Genomic DNA, 12,862 nt, shown 5'->3' with positions numbered 1-12,862 from the left:
CTGGAGTCTGCAACGCCAGTGAGCACCCTCCTGCCCGGACACAGGGGCGGAGCACTCAGGACCTGCCCTGTGCAGCTTGGCCGGGGCAAGGGCGCTCCTTCCAGAGCCTCACCCCAGCTAATTGATGGACCACCAAAGAGACACGCCATCAAGAAGCAGGATGGCTCCGTGGCTGGGCGTCTGGGTTCAGATCCTGCCTCCCCGGTCTTTTTAACTTGACTGTGTCTGTCTGTTCTTTATTGGTAAACGGGTGAGGGGAAGATTCAACTCAGGAAGTCTGAACATGAGCTGTTACTATTATCCTGAGGTGATGGCCTATGGTCCTATGGGGTGGGCCCAGGGAGGCCCCAGACTCACCCACTAGCATTGACCTTGAACAGAAATAAGGGTCACATGACATTTAGTGAGCACTGAGTCACCGACTGGGCCAGGCCCTGTCCACTGGCCACTTTCGATGCTGGTGGCAGTGTTAGCCTGGTGCCTTACCTTAATCCTTATGCTAATCCTGTGTGGAAGATTTAATATTATCCCCATTGTATAGGTGAAGAAACTGACTCAGGGAGGTTATGTGACTCACCTAGGAACAGTGCAGAGTGTGTGTGAACATGTGTGTACACTTTTGACCCTGCTATGCCAGGAAACCTGTCCTTTCTTCCTCACGATTATCCACCAAGGAGATTATCTATTAGTCCCATCTTCAAGGGGATGGAGCCGAGGAAGAAGATACTCACACATTCCTAGTAACTGGCACAGCCCCATGCCAGACCCATCGGAGCCTGTGTCCGCGGCCCCTGCAGCCAGTGTAAAATGTTGACAGTAGAAGCCCAGGGTGTTAAGTCTGTCATATCATAAGGAGGAAACTGACCAGTCCCCCTGCTGTAGTTTCCTGTCATGGGAGCAGAGTGGCCACCATGAGCAGTATGGGGACGCCAGGCCTGCTGCATCCTGCCCCTGTATCTGTTCCCATGTCTGGCACGGCACAGGCCCTGTCCTGGGGACCTGCAGCGGTGGGCCTCCCACTGGAGCACCAAGTTGGGAGCTGAACAGGTGGAGGTGTGCCAAGGGCCACATCCCACTGGTTCCTACCTGGGGGTCCCACACTGGAGCTGCATGGTGAGACCCCTTCCTCAGTGCAATCACCTACTTTCCCCTCTCCAAGTCACTTTTCTAGAAAGCTCCCTTTCTGCACCGCGTGAAGTGAGCCTATCCTCAGCCCCACAGCTACGGTGTTTTGGAGCGGCCTTCATAAGCCTCGGTGGCCTCCCGGGGCTTGCGAGGCTCCGGCTCCTGCAAACTCACCTTCTCGGAGTAGTGCTCCCCGGGCAGCGGGGGGTAGTCACACTGCTCGATCTTCTGGCACAGGGAGAAGAGATTCATCTTATCTCCGTAGAAGGGGCTCTGGAGGGCTGCCATCTGCAAGGGAGGGGGACAACGAAGATGAGCTTTCGGCCTTAAGGCTCGGAGGCTGCTCCAGATTGGGGCATGGGCTCTCTCTGGTCCTGACCGCAGCGAGTCCAGCAGGACTTCTCCCCCGAATCGCTGAGCTGGGGGTTCAACAGAGGAGCAGGCGCACCACCATCCTGGTTATCACTGGATTAAGTGAGCACGAGGGTTTCGGTGACAAAACTTTAAAGGCAATAAAGAAGGGCAGCTGGACGCTGCGAGCCAATTCTCACGTTGCTCCCACCTCAGCCCGGGGGACCCAGGCTCCGTGCGGCAGGTTCCCAAGTGCACGGTCTTATTTCCATAAAACACGATTTCGAAGATCCCCGTAGGGGCATGTGTCTGTGCCTCGCACATTCAGGGAGCTTTCCTTACCTATGGACTGACGTTTTGGGGTGGGGCGGGCCCGAGAAGGGTGAGGCATTTCACTGTGGCTGTTCTCGCCAGCCCCTGGCGGAGCTACTCCCTGTGGAAGCCAGCTGCTGCTATCAGGGCAGGGGGGGCAGGGGGAGCAGGGGGTTCAGGAGGGAGGGAGGCAGCCTCCTGCCCCTGGATGGAGGGGCGCCGCAGCTTGTTCGAGGGAACCTTCAGGTGGGAGGGAAGCGCCTGGCTCCACAGCCAGCCCCAGCTCTGTCCCGACCCCAGCTCTGCACTTGCTGCGTGTCTGGACTTCAGTTTCCTCATGTGTACAATGGCCCCACCCGCAGGCCTGTGGCGAGGCTTGGGCTGGCACATGGAGGCGGCACCACCAGCACGGCCATGACCACCTTTGATGAGGTGAGGCCTGCGGCACTGGTTCTGCCCTGAAGGCTGGCCACGGCCACGGGGGAGTGAAAGGCCTGTGGGGCGGTGGCCCCTCGTGAGTTGCCAGCTATCAGGGTGCTGCCAGGCCGCCCCACCCCACCACTCACTCACAGGGGACTCCTCAAGGGGGTGTGCAGGGGCCACAGTGGCCCTGAGGCGGCGGTGCAGTAGCCCAGCGTGGCACCCGCTGGCTCCCCCATTATGAACCCATAATGGGCAAGGGCTTCTGGTCACTCCAGCTCACTATGGCTGACTGCCCCCTGGACCGCCCCCCGAGGCCCAATGCCTCCGGCTAGTGAAGTGCTGTCAGGCGAGTGCCCTCCTGTTTGGCCCCGGTTGCCCCTCGGAGGGGCCAGGCTGCCAGGGCCACCCTGCTCTGGCTCCTTGGCCAAGGGCTCCTGGGCTCCTACTGAGGGGCCCTGGATCCCTGGGGAACCGTCGCTTGTCCTCGCGCCCCAGAGGCTGAGCGAGGAGTCATCCTTGGTAGCAGGTTTGAGGGTGCCCGTCAGCTTGGGTTTCCTGGTCTTGCCCTATTCTCTGTTCGTCCGTGAACAGGTCTGGTGACCCCAAGGGCCTGCCTCCTTCAGGAGGGTGTGGAGGAGCTTCAGAGCCTGGCACCATCCTTGGGTTTGCAGGTGGCCTTTGGGGAAGCTACTGAGTGTGGCCTGGAGACTGTGGGCTTTCCTCAGCCCCAGGTTCAGCACCCTCAGGACCAGGAGCGCAGGCCAGGCCAGGCGCCTTCATGCGGGTGTTTAGGGACGGCATCACCTCTGTCTTCCCACTGGTTGGGAGCTTGGGTCCCTCGGAGAAGGGCTGGGAACCCATGTGGACCCTGAAACCCATCCTTGGAGGAGGACTGCAGGGAGGGTCTGGCCAGGCAGGGGAAGTGTGAGGATGCAGAGGCCCTGCCATTTTGGGGTCTGCTGACCTGACCGGGAGCAGCTGGGAGTCTGCCAAATGCGCCACCCAGGGACGCACGTCCAGGAATTAAAACAAGACTCTCTCGTGCAAAGGGTTCATCGAGCATTTTCAAAGGACATCTATCTGTTGCCGTAGCAGAGAGCAGCTGAGACTCCAGGACAGTCACCTGGGGTGAGCTGGGTGCCCCCGAGTTGCAGCTGGAGGATGAAGGTGGATCTTCCTGGGCACCGTTACGGTGCAGCACAGAAGGGACATTCTGAGTGCTGGTCCAGTGAACGCAGGCCCCAGTTTTTCACGTGCCTGACCCCAGAGAGGAATCGGCCAACCTTCAACTTCAGATCACGCCCATTTGCTGTGAATTTTATAAACCTCGCTGCTGGGAACTCCAAAGGCCCCCGAACGCTGAGGGGAGCACTCAGCCCCCAAGCTGGCATCTGCTTCAGATCATGTCTGTGTTCTTTCCAGCACCTTCCCCACATCGTTTCAGAAAAGCCTTTGGAATGGGGTCAGCAGTGAGCTATGCCAGAGGACCCCTCTCGGCCTTCCCCAGGAGCAGGCCTCCTCCGTCCGCCCCAGCCTGCCCCCACTCCGCTGCCGGCCACGGGCCTTCCACCCTCATCAGGGCGACGGGCTGTGAAGGAAGCTCTGGGCTGCGGGGATTAGAACGATTACCCTGGACGGCGAGATCTCCTTCTACCAGTGACCACCCAGCCTCTGACTGGTCGAAACAGAGAGGACACACTGTCCGGGGCCTCGTTAGAACTGCCGAAGCCATGGCTCTCAGCGCTGCTCCTCAAATGCCAAGCTCTTCTCCCTGGTGTTATCGGGGTGACACATGGCCGAGGAAAAGGGGGCAGGTGGGCCCTGGCCCCCACCAGGAGGGCTGAGAGAAGCTGGTGTGTGATCTGAGATGTCAGCGGGACAAGGGGGATCTGACTCCTGCCTGTCAGGGCCTCAGACACCCATCTCGTCACCCAGTGTCTCTCGAGCATGTCCCAGACTGAACGGTGACTGGAGACCAGGAGGTCTGCAGCCCTGCTCCTCCACCACGGAGGGGCGTCCAGGCCACTCCATCATCCGAGCAGGATTCCAAAGCAGCGTCTCGGCCAAGGCTCCGCGGATCTTCCCGTTGAGTCCGCTGTCTCGCTGGGTCTCAGTCCCAGCTGGGCACCTCAAGGCTGCTGCAAGGATGCCCCCCATGAGGATCCTGGGACTGGCACTGAACGAGTCAATTCCTCTAGCTCCGTACTTGCAGCTGAGCTCCCACATAGGTAAAAATCAGTCCTGCAGAGCGGGCAGCCCACTGGGCACCTCCATGGGTATCTGGGTAATGAGAACAGAGCCCGGCCTTCCCATATCCCAAGCTCGGGCATTGCTGCTCCCAGCTCCCACTGGGGGCTCCCCACCACCTGGCCTGCGAGTCTTATGATTCGCTCCATGTTCGGGCCAGCACTCCTGATTCCAGCCTCTTCAACATACTCTGCTGGGGCCCCACCCGGGGGCCAGCGGCAGGGCTTTGTGGTGGCTCCCACTGGCTGGGGTCAGTGCCAGCAACTCCGGTGGCCGCAGGAGGTCCTCGGTAATAGTTGATGCCCAAGTTTGAGGGTATGGGGGACTCAATGATGGGCCCCGGACACGTCCATCACTGAAGTTTTGGGACTTGTAAATGACATTTTTTAGGGCAAACAGGATTTTGCAGGTGTGATGAAATGTTGGCTCCTGAGATGGGGGCATTATCCAGGTGGGCCCCAACGTAGCCACAAGAGCCCTCATGAGAGGAAGCCCGAGGGAGAAGGGCACGGAAGAGGGGAAGACGCCAGGCTGACGCACACCAGAGGCTGCAGTGACACGAGGCGGAGGCCGAGGACTGCGGGTGGCCTCTCCATTTTCCATGGAAAACACAAGGAAACAGATTCACCCCCAGAACCTCCAGAAGGCGCCTGCCTGCTGACACCTTGACTTCGCCCAGCGAGACTGATTTTGGACATCTGGCGTCCAGAATCCACGAGATCTAACAGAGTACACTTATGTTGCTTGAAGCCATCGGCGTGGTGGCATCTGTCGCCGCAGCCACAGGGACGAGCACAGGGGCTTTTGAGCCTTCCAGGCCGTGCTGGGGCTTGGGGAAGGGCAGGTTTTCTCTGGCTGTGTTTGTCACCAGGACCCAGGTGACCTGGGGATGTGCCCTGTGCAGGATCCTCAGCTGTAGTCCGGAGAGGGCGGGGGACTTTGACACAGCTCTTCAGGCTGGCGCCCCTGGAAGACACCACAGGCTGTGGGGGTGGGAGGCTCCGGGCATGACTGCGGGAGGTCTCTTTCCAATTACATGGCCGTGGACTCAGATGTGGCTCCCCTCCCTGTCTGCTGGGGATATGCCTGCTTCGCCTTCCCCTTCTTCTTCCCCTTCCCCTTTCGGGGCTGCAGGAGTGGAGGGGGGTCACCTGGCACAGAGCCCCTGCCCCGTCACCCTTGGACGGGCTGGCCATGGGTGGCCACACCAGCCTGCTGCTGTGTGAGGCCGGGACTGCCAGGGTTAGGTCAGTGCCTGCCGTCCCTGCGGACGCCAATCCCCTCAGGGCTCGACTGCTGTGTTTCATTCACTTCCCACTGCTGATTGGTATCCACCCAGAGAGCGGTATCTGTCCCCCCCGCCACCAACCCCCTCTCCGGCTGTGATCCATCCCCCACACCACAAAGCCCTGGACGGCTGCAATCTGTCCCCTCGTCCCCCCCCCCCGGCCCCGGCTGTGGTCTGTCCCCCCCGCAGCTGCGAGCCGCACAGCCCCACTTACTCCAACAAATGAGTCAGCTCGGTGGAACCCGGGCCTCAGTGCCAGGGAGCCACGAAGGCGGGGCTGCCTCGTGAAATGCACATTTAGGTGCCCACAAACGAGGACTCGGAGGACGGCCCGACCCAGAATCCAGTGAGGCCTGGCACAGGATGGGCTGTGTCTGCCTCTGCAGAGCCGAGACAAAGACTCAGGCAGGGAACGGGGCTGGGAACTGCAGGGCTGGTTCTCAAGTGGAGGGCCTGGCACAGGCAGAGGGAGCCAGCTGCCGGCCTCCCGGCCCCAGCCCAGCCCCAACCCCGGGGAGGTGGGCACAGCTCTGAGAGCCTGGCCAGCCTGTGCGTGTGTTCATAGGCTGTGTGTGTGTGTATGTATGGAGACCCCCATGGTTCATGGGAGACGGGAAGCAGCTTACAAAAACACAAAGCAGAATGGAAAAAGAAACAAAAAACCATCTGACCCAGGGACGAGACACAGGAGGAAAGGAGGACGAAGCGGAGCCTCTTCGGGGACTGAGGCTGGGCTGCGCTTTGGCTTCCCGCTGGCCAAAGCAAAAAGGGAAATGTGGCAAGCAGCAGGAGCCTCAGGCCAGAGGCGGGCAGAAGTGCCCGTGCTTGGCCTGCGGCTGGTGGACAGGCCTCAGGGCCTTCTCTGACTCGGGCGCCTCACCCCCAGGGCCTCATTCCGTCCTCACTATGACAAGGTGGGCTGGGATCTCATTCTGCATATGGGACACCTGGAGCGCACCTGGGAGGGGCTGACTTGCCCGGATCCTTCCGTGGGTGGGCCCTGGAGCTGGGATTTGGATGCGAGCGAGTTGGTAAGCGAGCTGCCTACACACAGACATGTGCTCTCCTTCAAAATTGTGCTCCCCGGCTGTCCACTACGCGGTGGGCATCTGCCCGGGCCTTGGGAAACCCAGAACGCCTGTCTCTGCCCCTCGGGATCTGACACTGGGTGGACGATGCCCACTTACAGGTGGGTCTGCATCTCCTCCTGAGACCCTACGGCAGGTGGGGGCAGGGCGGTGACCCTGGAGCCCTGAGCCCAGGGACAGCCAGGTTAGCAGGTGACATGGGTGTGATTCTGCTAGCCTCAGCGACCTTGGTGGCCAGAGTGGCCACCTGCCTAAGTGCCTGTACTCAGAGGAGTCCCGGAGAGACTGGGACTCACGACTCCTCCTGGGGGACACACACCAGCCGCTCGGTGGCTCCACGCCGCTCAGCAACTGTCGTCACCCGGGGCTTTCCCCACCTGGATTTAACACACGCACCCTCCCCGGGGCTGTTCGGAATATGCAGGCACACGGGGCCAACACCAGCAGGTTTCTTCCTGTCTCAGAAGAGTTTGGACTTACATGTCTTGTCTCCCGTGGCTAAAGACACTGACTTCCCTCCAAATTCTCTCCTACCTCCACTGCCCTCCCCCGAGCCCACCCGCACCCCCTGCTCAACACCCGCCACCACTCCAACCCACCCGGGAGCTGGGCTGTGGAGAGACACGGAGGCGGGGAGGACAAATGGCTTGTCTCCCTTTCACCTGCGGGGCCCTCCCCCATCCACCGCACACTGCACAGCTGCTCCAGCTAGACCCTCATTCAAAGAGCTCCTCCTGCGACCGATGCCCTGTGGAGTCCTGGAAAGAGCACCCAGCTCGGTCAGGGCCAGGCTCACCCACAGACCCTCTTATCACCCACCTCTGCTGAGCCCCGGGAGAAGGGGTCCCACCCTCTTGTCACCCGCATCTGCTGAGCCCCGGGAGAAGGGGTCCCAAGCACCAGTTCCACAAGGACCACACCTCCAGCCAGTCTGTTAAAATGAAATACGTGTTCTTACAAGAGCAGGTCACTGGCTGCCAGCCTGGCTAACAGGGTAAAACCCTGTCTCTACCAAAAAATACAAAAATTTGCCAGGTGGCGGGCACCTGTAGTCCCAGCTACTTGGGAGGTTAAGGCAGGCGAATCACTTGAACCTGGGAGGTGGAGGTTGCAGTGAGCTGAGATTGTGCCACTGCCGTCCGGCCTGGGTGACAAAGTGAGACTCTGTCTCAAAAAAACAAAAGAAAGATTCTGTGAAGTTTAAGCCCTGCAAACAGATCAGAGTTTTGATCTCACAGTCTCAATCTGTAATGTGGGGAGGGGAAATCTCACCACCCAAAGACCCTGGCCACAAGACCCCGGCCACGAGAGCTGCCATGGGCCCCACGTGGCCCAGCGGCGGGTGGCGTAGCCCTCAAGTTCACGCACAAGGGCTGTGACGTCAGCCTCAGAGTCGACGGTCCCCAGGGGACAGAGCAATCAGGCTCTGTGGACAACTGCTCAGCACTCGAGGCAGGCCCTGGACACGCTGTCCTGAGCATCACTGCTGTGGACTGTCACCGGCCACAGCAGCCGGGACTGAGCTTCTTTCAGTGCGTCAGCTCCAAGCCAGACCCCACGCTTGCTCAAGTCAGCTCCGGGGAAAGCAGAAAAAGACTCAGGGTTCCAACTGGAAAACCAAGCCGGGCTTGGTGTCTAACAGCCTGGGGCGGTTTCCAGAGCCCTTTCTTGTCTGTCATTTATTAGGACTAGGACAATGCAAGACAGGTACTCCTGTTCTCATTTTACAGATGCGGAGGGACTCAACCAGCTGGATGGAATCCCAGAGCCACCCAGCCTTTGGTGATCTAGGGGAGAGGGGAGTTTGTGTGGCTGCCAACCTGGACACCAGAGGGCTTAGGCCTCCCTCCTGCCGGTGCCTGCAAGAACTTCACGGCCAAGAGTGATTCATGCTCCCCACACCCCTCATCACCTGGGGCCCCAGTGTGGCTGGACAAAATGGGTGGGGGACTTCCATTTGTTCTTACTGTTTCACGTCTGGGCCCATCAAAACTCAAAACGGTTCCTGTCCCTTCGTCCAGACAGGCCACTAAGTCTGAAGTGGCCATCCCCGAGCTCCATTTCACAGCTCAGGGGAGAGGGGGTGGTCTTCAGGGAGACCCACATTTCTGGGCCTGGAGGGGGTGGCCACCTGTCCATGGAGAGTGATTCAGGGACATAAGGCAAGTCTGACCCCTCTCCTGACCCCGGTGCCCTGCACGGGACTGACCCTTAATAAATGATGAACACAGTCGCTGGCGTGTTAATGTGAGCACCAGGGCGACGGGCAGGGGCAGCTGGGGGTCAGGTGCCGGCCTGTTCTCCTCCTGTCTTCCCTTCCTGGACCCCACCCACTGCCATCCACCCCCAACAGCCTCCGCCAGCCTGACCCTGCGGACCAGGCCCCACGTGGGCTGAGGAGGGTGAAGGACAGGGCCCTGGTGGCACCGATGCCTCAGGCAGACGTGACATTCCTGGGTTCCAACCTGAGCTGGTAGGGTGAGCCCTGCCCTAACTGGGCACCCCCCACACGTCTCACCAAATGCTGCTGAGCCGCGGGCAGAGACTCACCTCATACAGCAGACAGCCCAGGGACCAGATGTCGGACTTGAAGTTGTAGCCGTTCTCATGGATCCTCTCCGGTGACATGTAGTAGGGCGTCCCCACTGCAATACAGCAAGGGGGGCTGCTTACACATCATGTAGGGCAGGGGCAGGGCACAGAGGTGAGGCTGGAGGGAGGGCACGCAGGGGCAGGGGAGAGACTGTGCCTCGGTCTCTGAGCAGCCCTCTCCCTCTCTGGGCCTGTGCCTTCCTCTGTCAGATGAGCAGGTGGATCAGATTAGAGGTTCCCATGCTAGCAGGACACTAAACACCTGCGGTGCTGGGGACTTGAAGGAGATTCCCTGGACCCGCCGAGACCAAGAATCAGGCTGGGAGGCTGGGCGCCACGGCTCATGCCTGTAATCCTAGCACTCTGGGAGGCCAAGGCGGGTGGATCACCTGGGGCCAGGAGTTTGAGACCAGCTTGGCCAACATGGTGAAACCCTGTGTCTACTAAAAATGCAAAAATTAGCTGGGTGTGGTGGCGGGCACCTGTAATTCCGGTTACTCAGGAGGCTAAGGCAGGAGAATCACTTGAACCCAGGAGGCAGAGGTTGCAGTGAGCCGAGACCATGCCACTGCACTCCAGCCTCGGCAAGAGTGAGATTCGTCTCAAAAAAAAAAAAAAAAAATCAGGATGGGGCTGGAGAGCTGGGGGTTGGTGTTTCTGCTAGCTGCCCAGGGGAAGGGGATGCCTCGGCCCGGCTGGGGGAAGCAGCTGACTATATGCCCTTTAAGGGGACTGTTTGAATCCACAAGAATCAGGATCAGGCTCTGAAGAGTGAAAAAACCATCACTGTGGAGGTTAACCAAGATCTTGCATGTGTCAGCTCATCCATGTTCCCAACAGTGCTACGAGGCAGCATCTCCATTTTGCAGATGGAGAAACTGAGGCTCAGTTTGCATAAGAGTGGCAGGAATTAGTTCAAACCCAGACCCTCAGGCTCCAGAAACCGAGCGCTTAGTCCTGCCTGTGGCCACCACCAGTTAGCCCATCCAGACTCGGGGTTGGCTGAGATCTCTTAAACAGGATGGAAAAGGCACTAACCAAAAAGGAAATGTGTGTAAGGCATTAAAACTAGGAACTTCTGTTCATCAAACCATACCATTCAGAGTTAAAAGGCAAGCCACAGACTGGGAGAAAATCATCCCAACACATACACCTGACAATGGACTCTTTACAGAATATATTTCAAAGCTTCTGTAAATCAATATGTAAGAGACAAACGACTCCCTTATTCAAGTGAGCAAAAGCCTTGAACAGGCACTTCACAAAAGAGAATATCCCAGTGGCCAATAAGCACACAAAGCAAGGCTACTTTTCTCATTACTCATCAGGGAATGGCAAATTAAAACACTTAAGCGGCCAGGCGCGGTGGCTCATGCCTGTAAACCCACCACTTTGGGGGGCCGAGGTGTGTGAATTACCTGAGGTCAGGAGTTTGAGACAAGCCTGGCCAACATGATGAAACCCCGTCTCTATTAAAAACACAAAAATTAGCCAGGCATGGTGGTGCACGCCTGTCATCCCAGCTACTCAGGAGGCTGTGGCAGGAGAAACCCTTGAACCCAGGAGGTGGAGGCTGCAGTGAGCCAAGATCATGCCACTGTACTCCAGCCTGTGCAACAGAGTGAGTGAGACTCTGTCTCAAAACAAAAAACAAAAACAAAAACAACACAATGAGATACAACTATGTAGCCATCTGAATGCTTAAAGACAAAAAAACCAAAGTTAAAGAAAAACAAGGTCGGTGATGTGTGGAGCACCTGGAATGTCCATGCTTTGCTGATGAGAAGGGAAAATGGTACAACTACTTTGGAAGACCATTGGCTGGTTTCTACCATGGCCAAACACTGTCAACACTATAACCCAGCAATTCCGCTCCTAGGTAGATGCCCAAATCAGTGCTTCTGTCCATCAAAAGACACAATCAAGAATGTGCAGAGTGGCTTTGTTTGTAACAGCAAAAACTGGAAACAAATGTTGGATCAACTGATAAACCGCAGTCTGTTCACACAGTGAGATACTATACAGCACTGCAAAAGAACAAACCTCAGTTATACACAAAAAATGAATGCAGCTCACAGACGTAATGCTGGGTAAAAGAAACCAGGCACAAAAGAGCCCATTATTGTATTTCATTTATGTGAAATTCAAGAACAGGAAAAGCTACTCTATAGGAGTGGTGACCAGGAGCTTCACTGCATGTATATTATACCTCAGTTAAAAAGTGAAAGAGAAAAAAGGTTTTAATGGTGAAGATGGGGCTCTGCTGTCAAGAGGGAAGCCAGAAGGCTTCAGGGCCTGTCCTCAGGGTCCCTCTTCTCCTCGTAGGAAAGGCCAACACTGAGGAAATTGTGGAGGGCTGTTCCCTGACCTCCCAGTGCCTGTAGGGCTATCTCTGGGCAGCAGGGCACATGTTGGATGAGCTGAAACTGTGCAAAGATGGGAGGATTTCCTGAGGGAGTGAGCTCTCCATCACCAGAGGCATGAAAACCTCAGCAGAGGGGCTGATTTAGCAGGTCTGGGGTGCAGCCCAGGAATCTGGTCCTGTAACCTGACATTCTCCTATCAGCCCATTGAGTAGACGGCTATTCTGGAGGCACAGGCCTGGAATTTTTTTTTCTTTTTTCTTTTTTTAGATGGTCTCACTCTGTCACCCAGGCTGGAGTGCAGTGTGAGTGTTATCTCAGGTCACTGCAACCTCCGCTTCCCGGGTTGAAGTGAATCTCATGCCTCAGCCTCCTGAGTAGCTGGGATTACAGGCACGTGCCACCAGGCCCAGCTGATTTTTATATTTTTAGTAGAGATGGAGTTCCACCATGTTGGCCAGGTTGGTCTCGAACTCCTGACCTCAGGTGATCCATCTGCCTCGGCCTCCCAAAGTGCTGGGATTACAGGTATGAGCCACAGCGCCTGGCCTGGCCTGGATTTTTAAGGTTGCTAAACTGAGAACATTTTCACTGGCCTGGAGACATCATGTCGTGTGACAGAGGCTGCTGCTGTCCTAACCAGAGTCTCTGTGGGGAGCTGGGGACCCAACGTGGCAAAGGCTCGCTGAGATGTAGCCTGTGACACAAGGAGGAGAGGACCCAGGACGCTGGCAGGAGAATGGACCATTCAGGGGCTGGATTCAGAAGGCGCTGGGTCCAGGCCTCAGGGTTTCACAGTCAGGAGATTTCGGGAAAAACACAGGTAACTTTTAATTTCATGAAGGAAGCATTTAAAAACACAAAGCTCCCAACTACCACTTAGCGTCATACTATGATTTTTAAAAGAAAAGACAGCTTGGCACGATTTAGAAAACCCATTTCTCAGTGGCCGGGCACGGTGGCTCACGCCTGTAATCCCAGCACTTTGGGAGGCCGAGGCGGGTGGATCACCCAAGGTCAGGAGTTCAAGACTAGCCTGGCCAACATGGCGAGACCGTGTCTCTACTAAAAAT

The 12,862-nt window shown here is 57.5% G+C and overlaps 1 protein-coding gene across 4 annotated transcripts in view; it reads right to left on the bottom strand.

Annotated features, from left to right (window-relative positions):
• Positions 1 to 12,862, bottom strand: part of NEK6 (NIMA-related kinase 6) — a 104,708-nt gene that overhangs the window by 3,222 nt on the left and 88,624 nt on the right. For all 4 annotated transcript variants that reach the window (XM_011988669.1, XM_011988671.1, XM_011988670.1 and 1 more), the window contains 2 exons: positions 9,385 to 9,479; positions 1,300 to 1,413 (listed from right to left, as the gene is read on the bottom strand). In XM_011988669.1, coding sequence (XP_011844059.1) covers positions 1,300 to 1,413; positions 9,385 to 9,479 — 209 coding nt within the window. The remainder of the gene's footprint in view (positions 1 to 1,299; positions 1,414 to 9,384; positions 9,480 to 12,862) is intronic.

This window comes from Mandrillus leucophaeus, unplaced genomic scaffold (assembly GCF_000951045.1).
Source record: "Mandrillus leucophaeus isolate KB7577 unplaced genomic scaffold, Mleu.le_1.0 Scaffold335, whole genome shotgun sequence".
NCBI classification, from domain to species: Eukaryota; Metazoa; Chordata; class Mammalia; order Primates; family Cercopithecidae; genus Mandrillus; species Mandrillus leucophaeus.
This window is presented reverse-complemented; position numbering and strand designations above follow the sequence as displayed.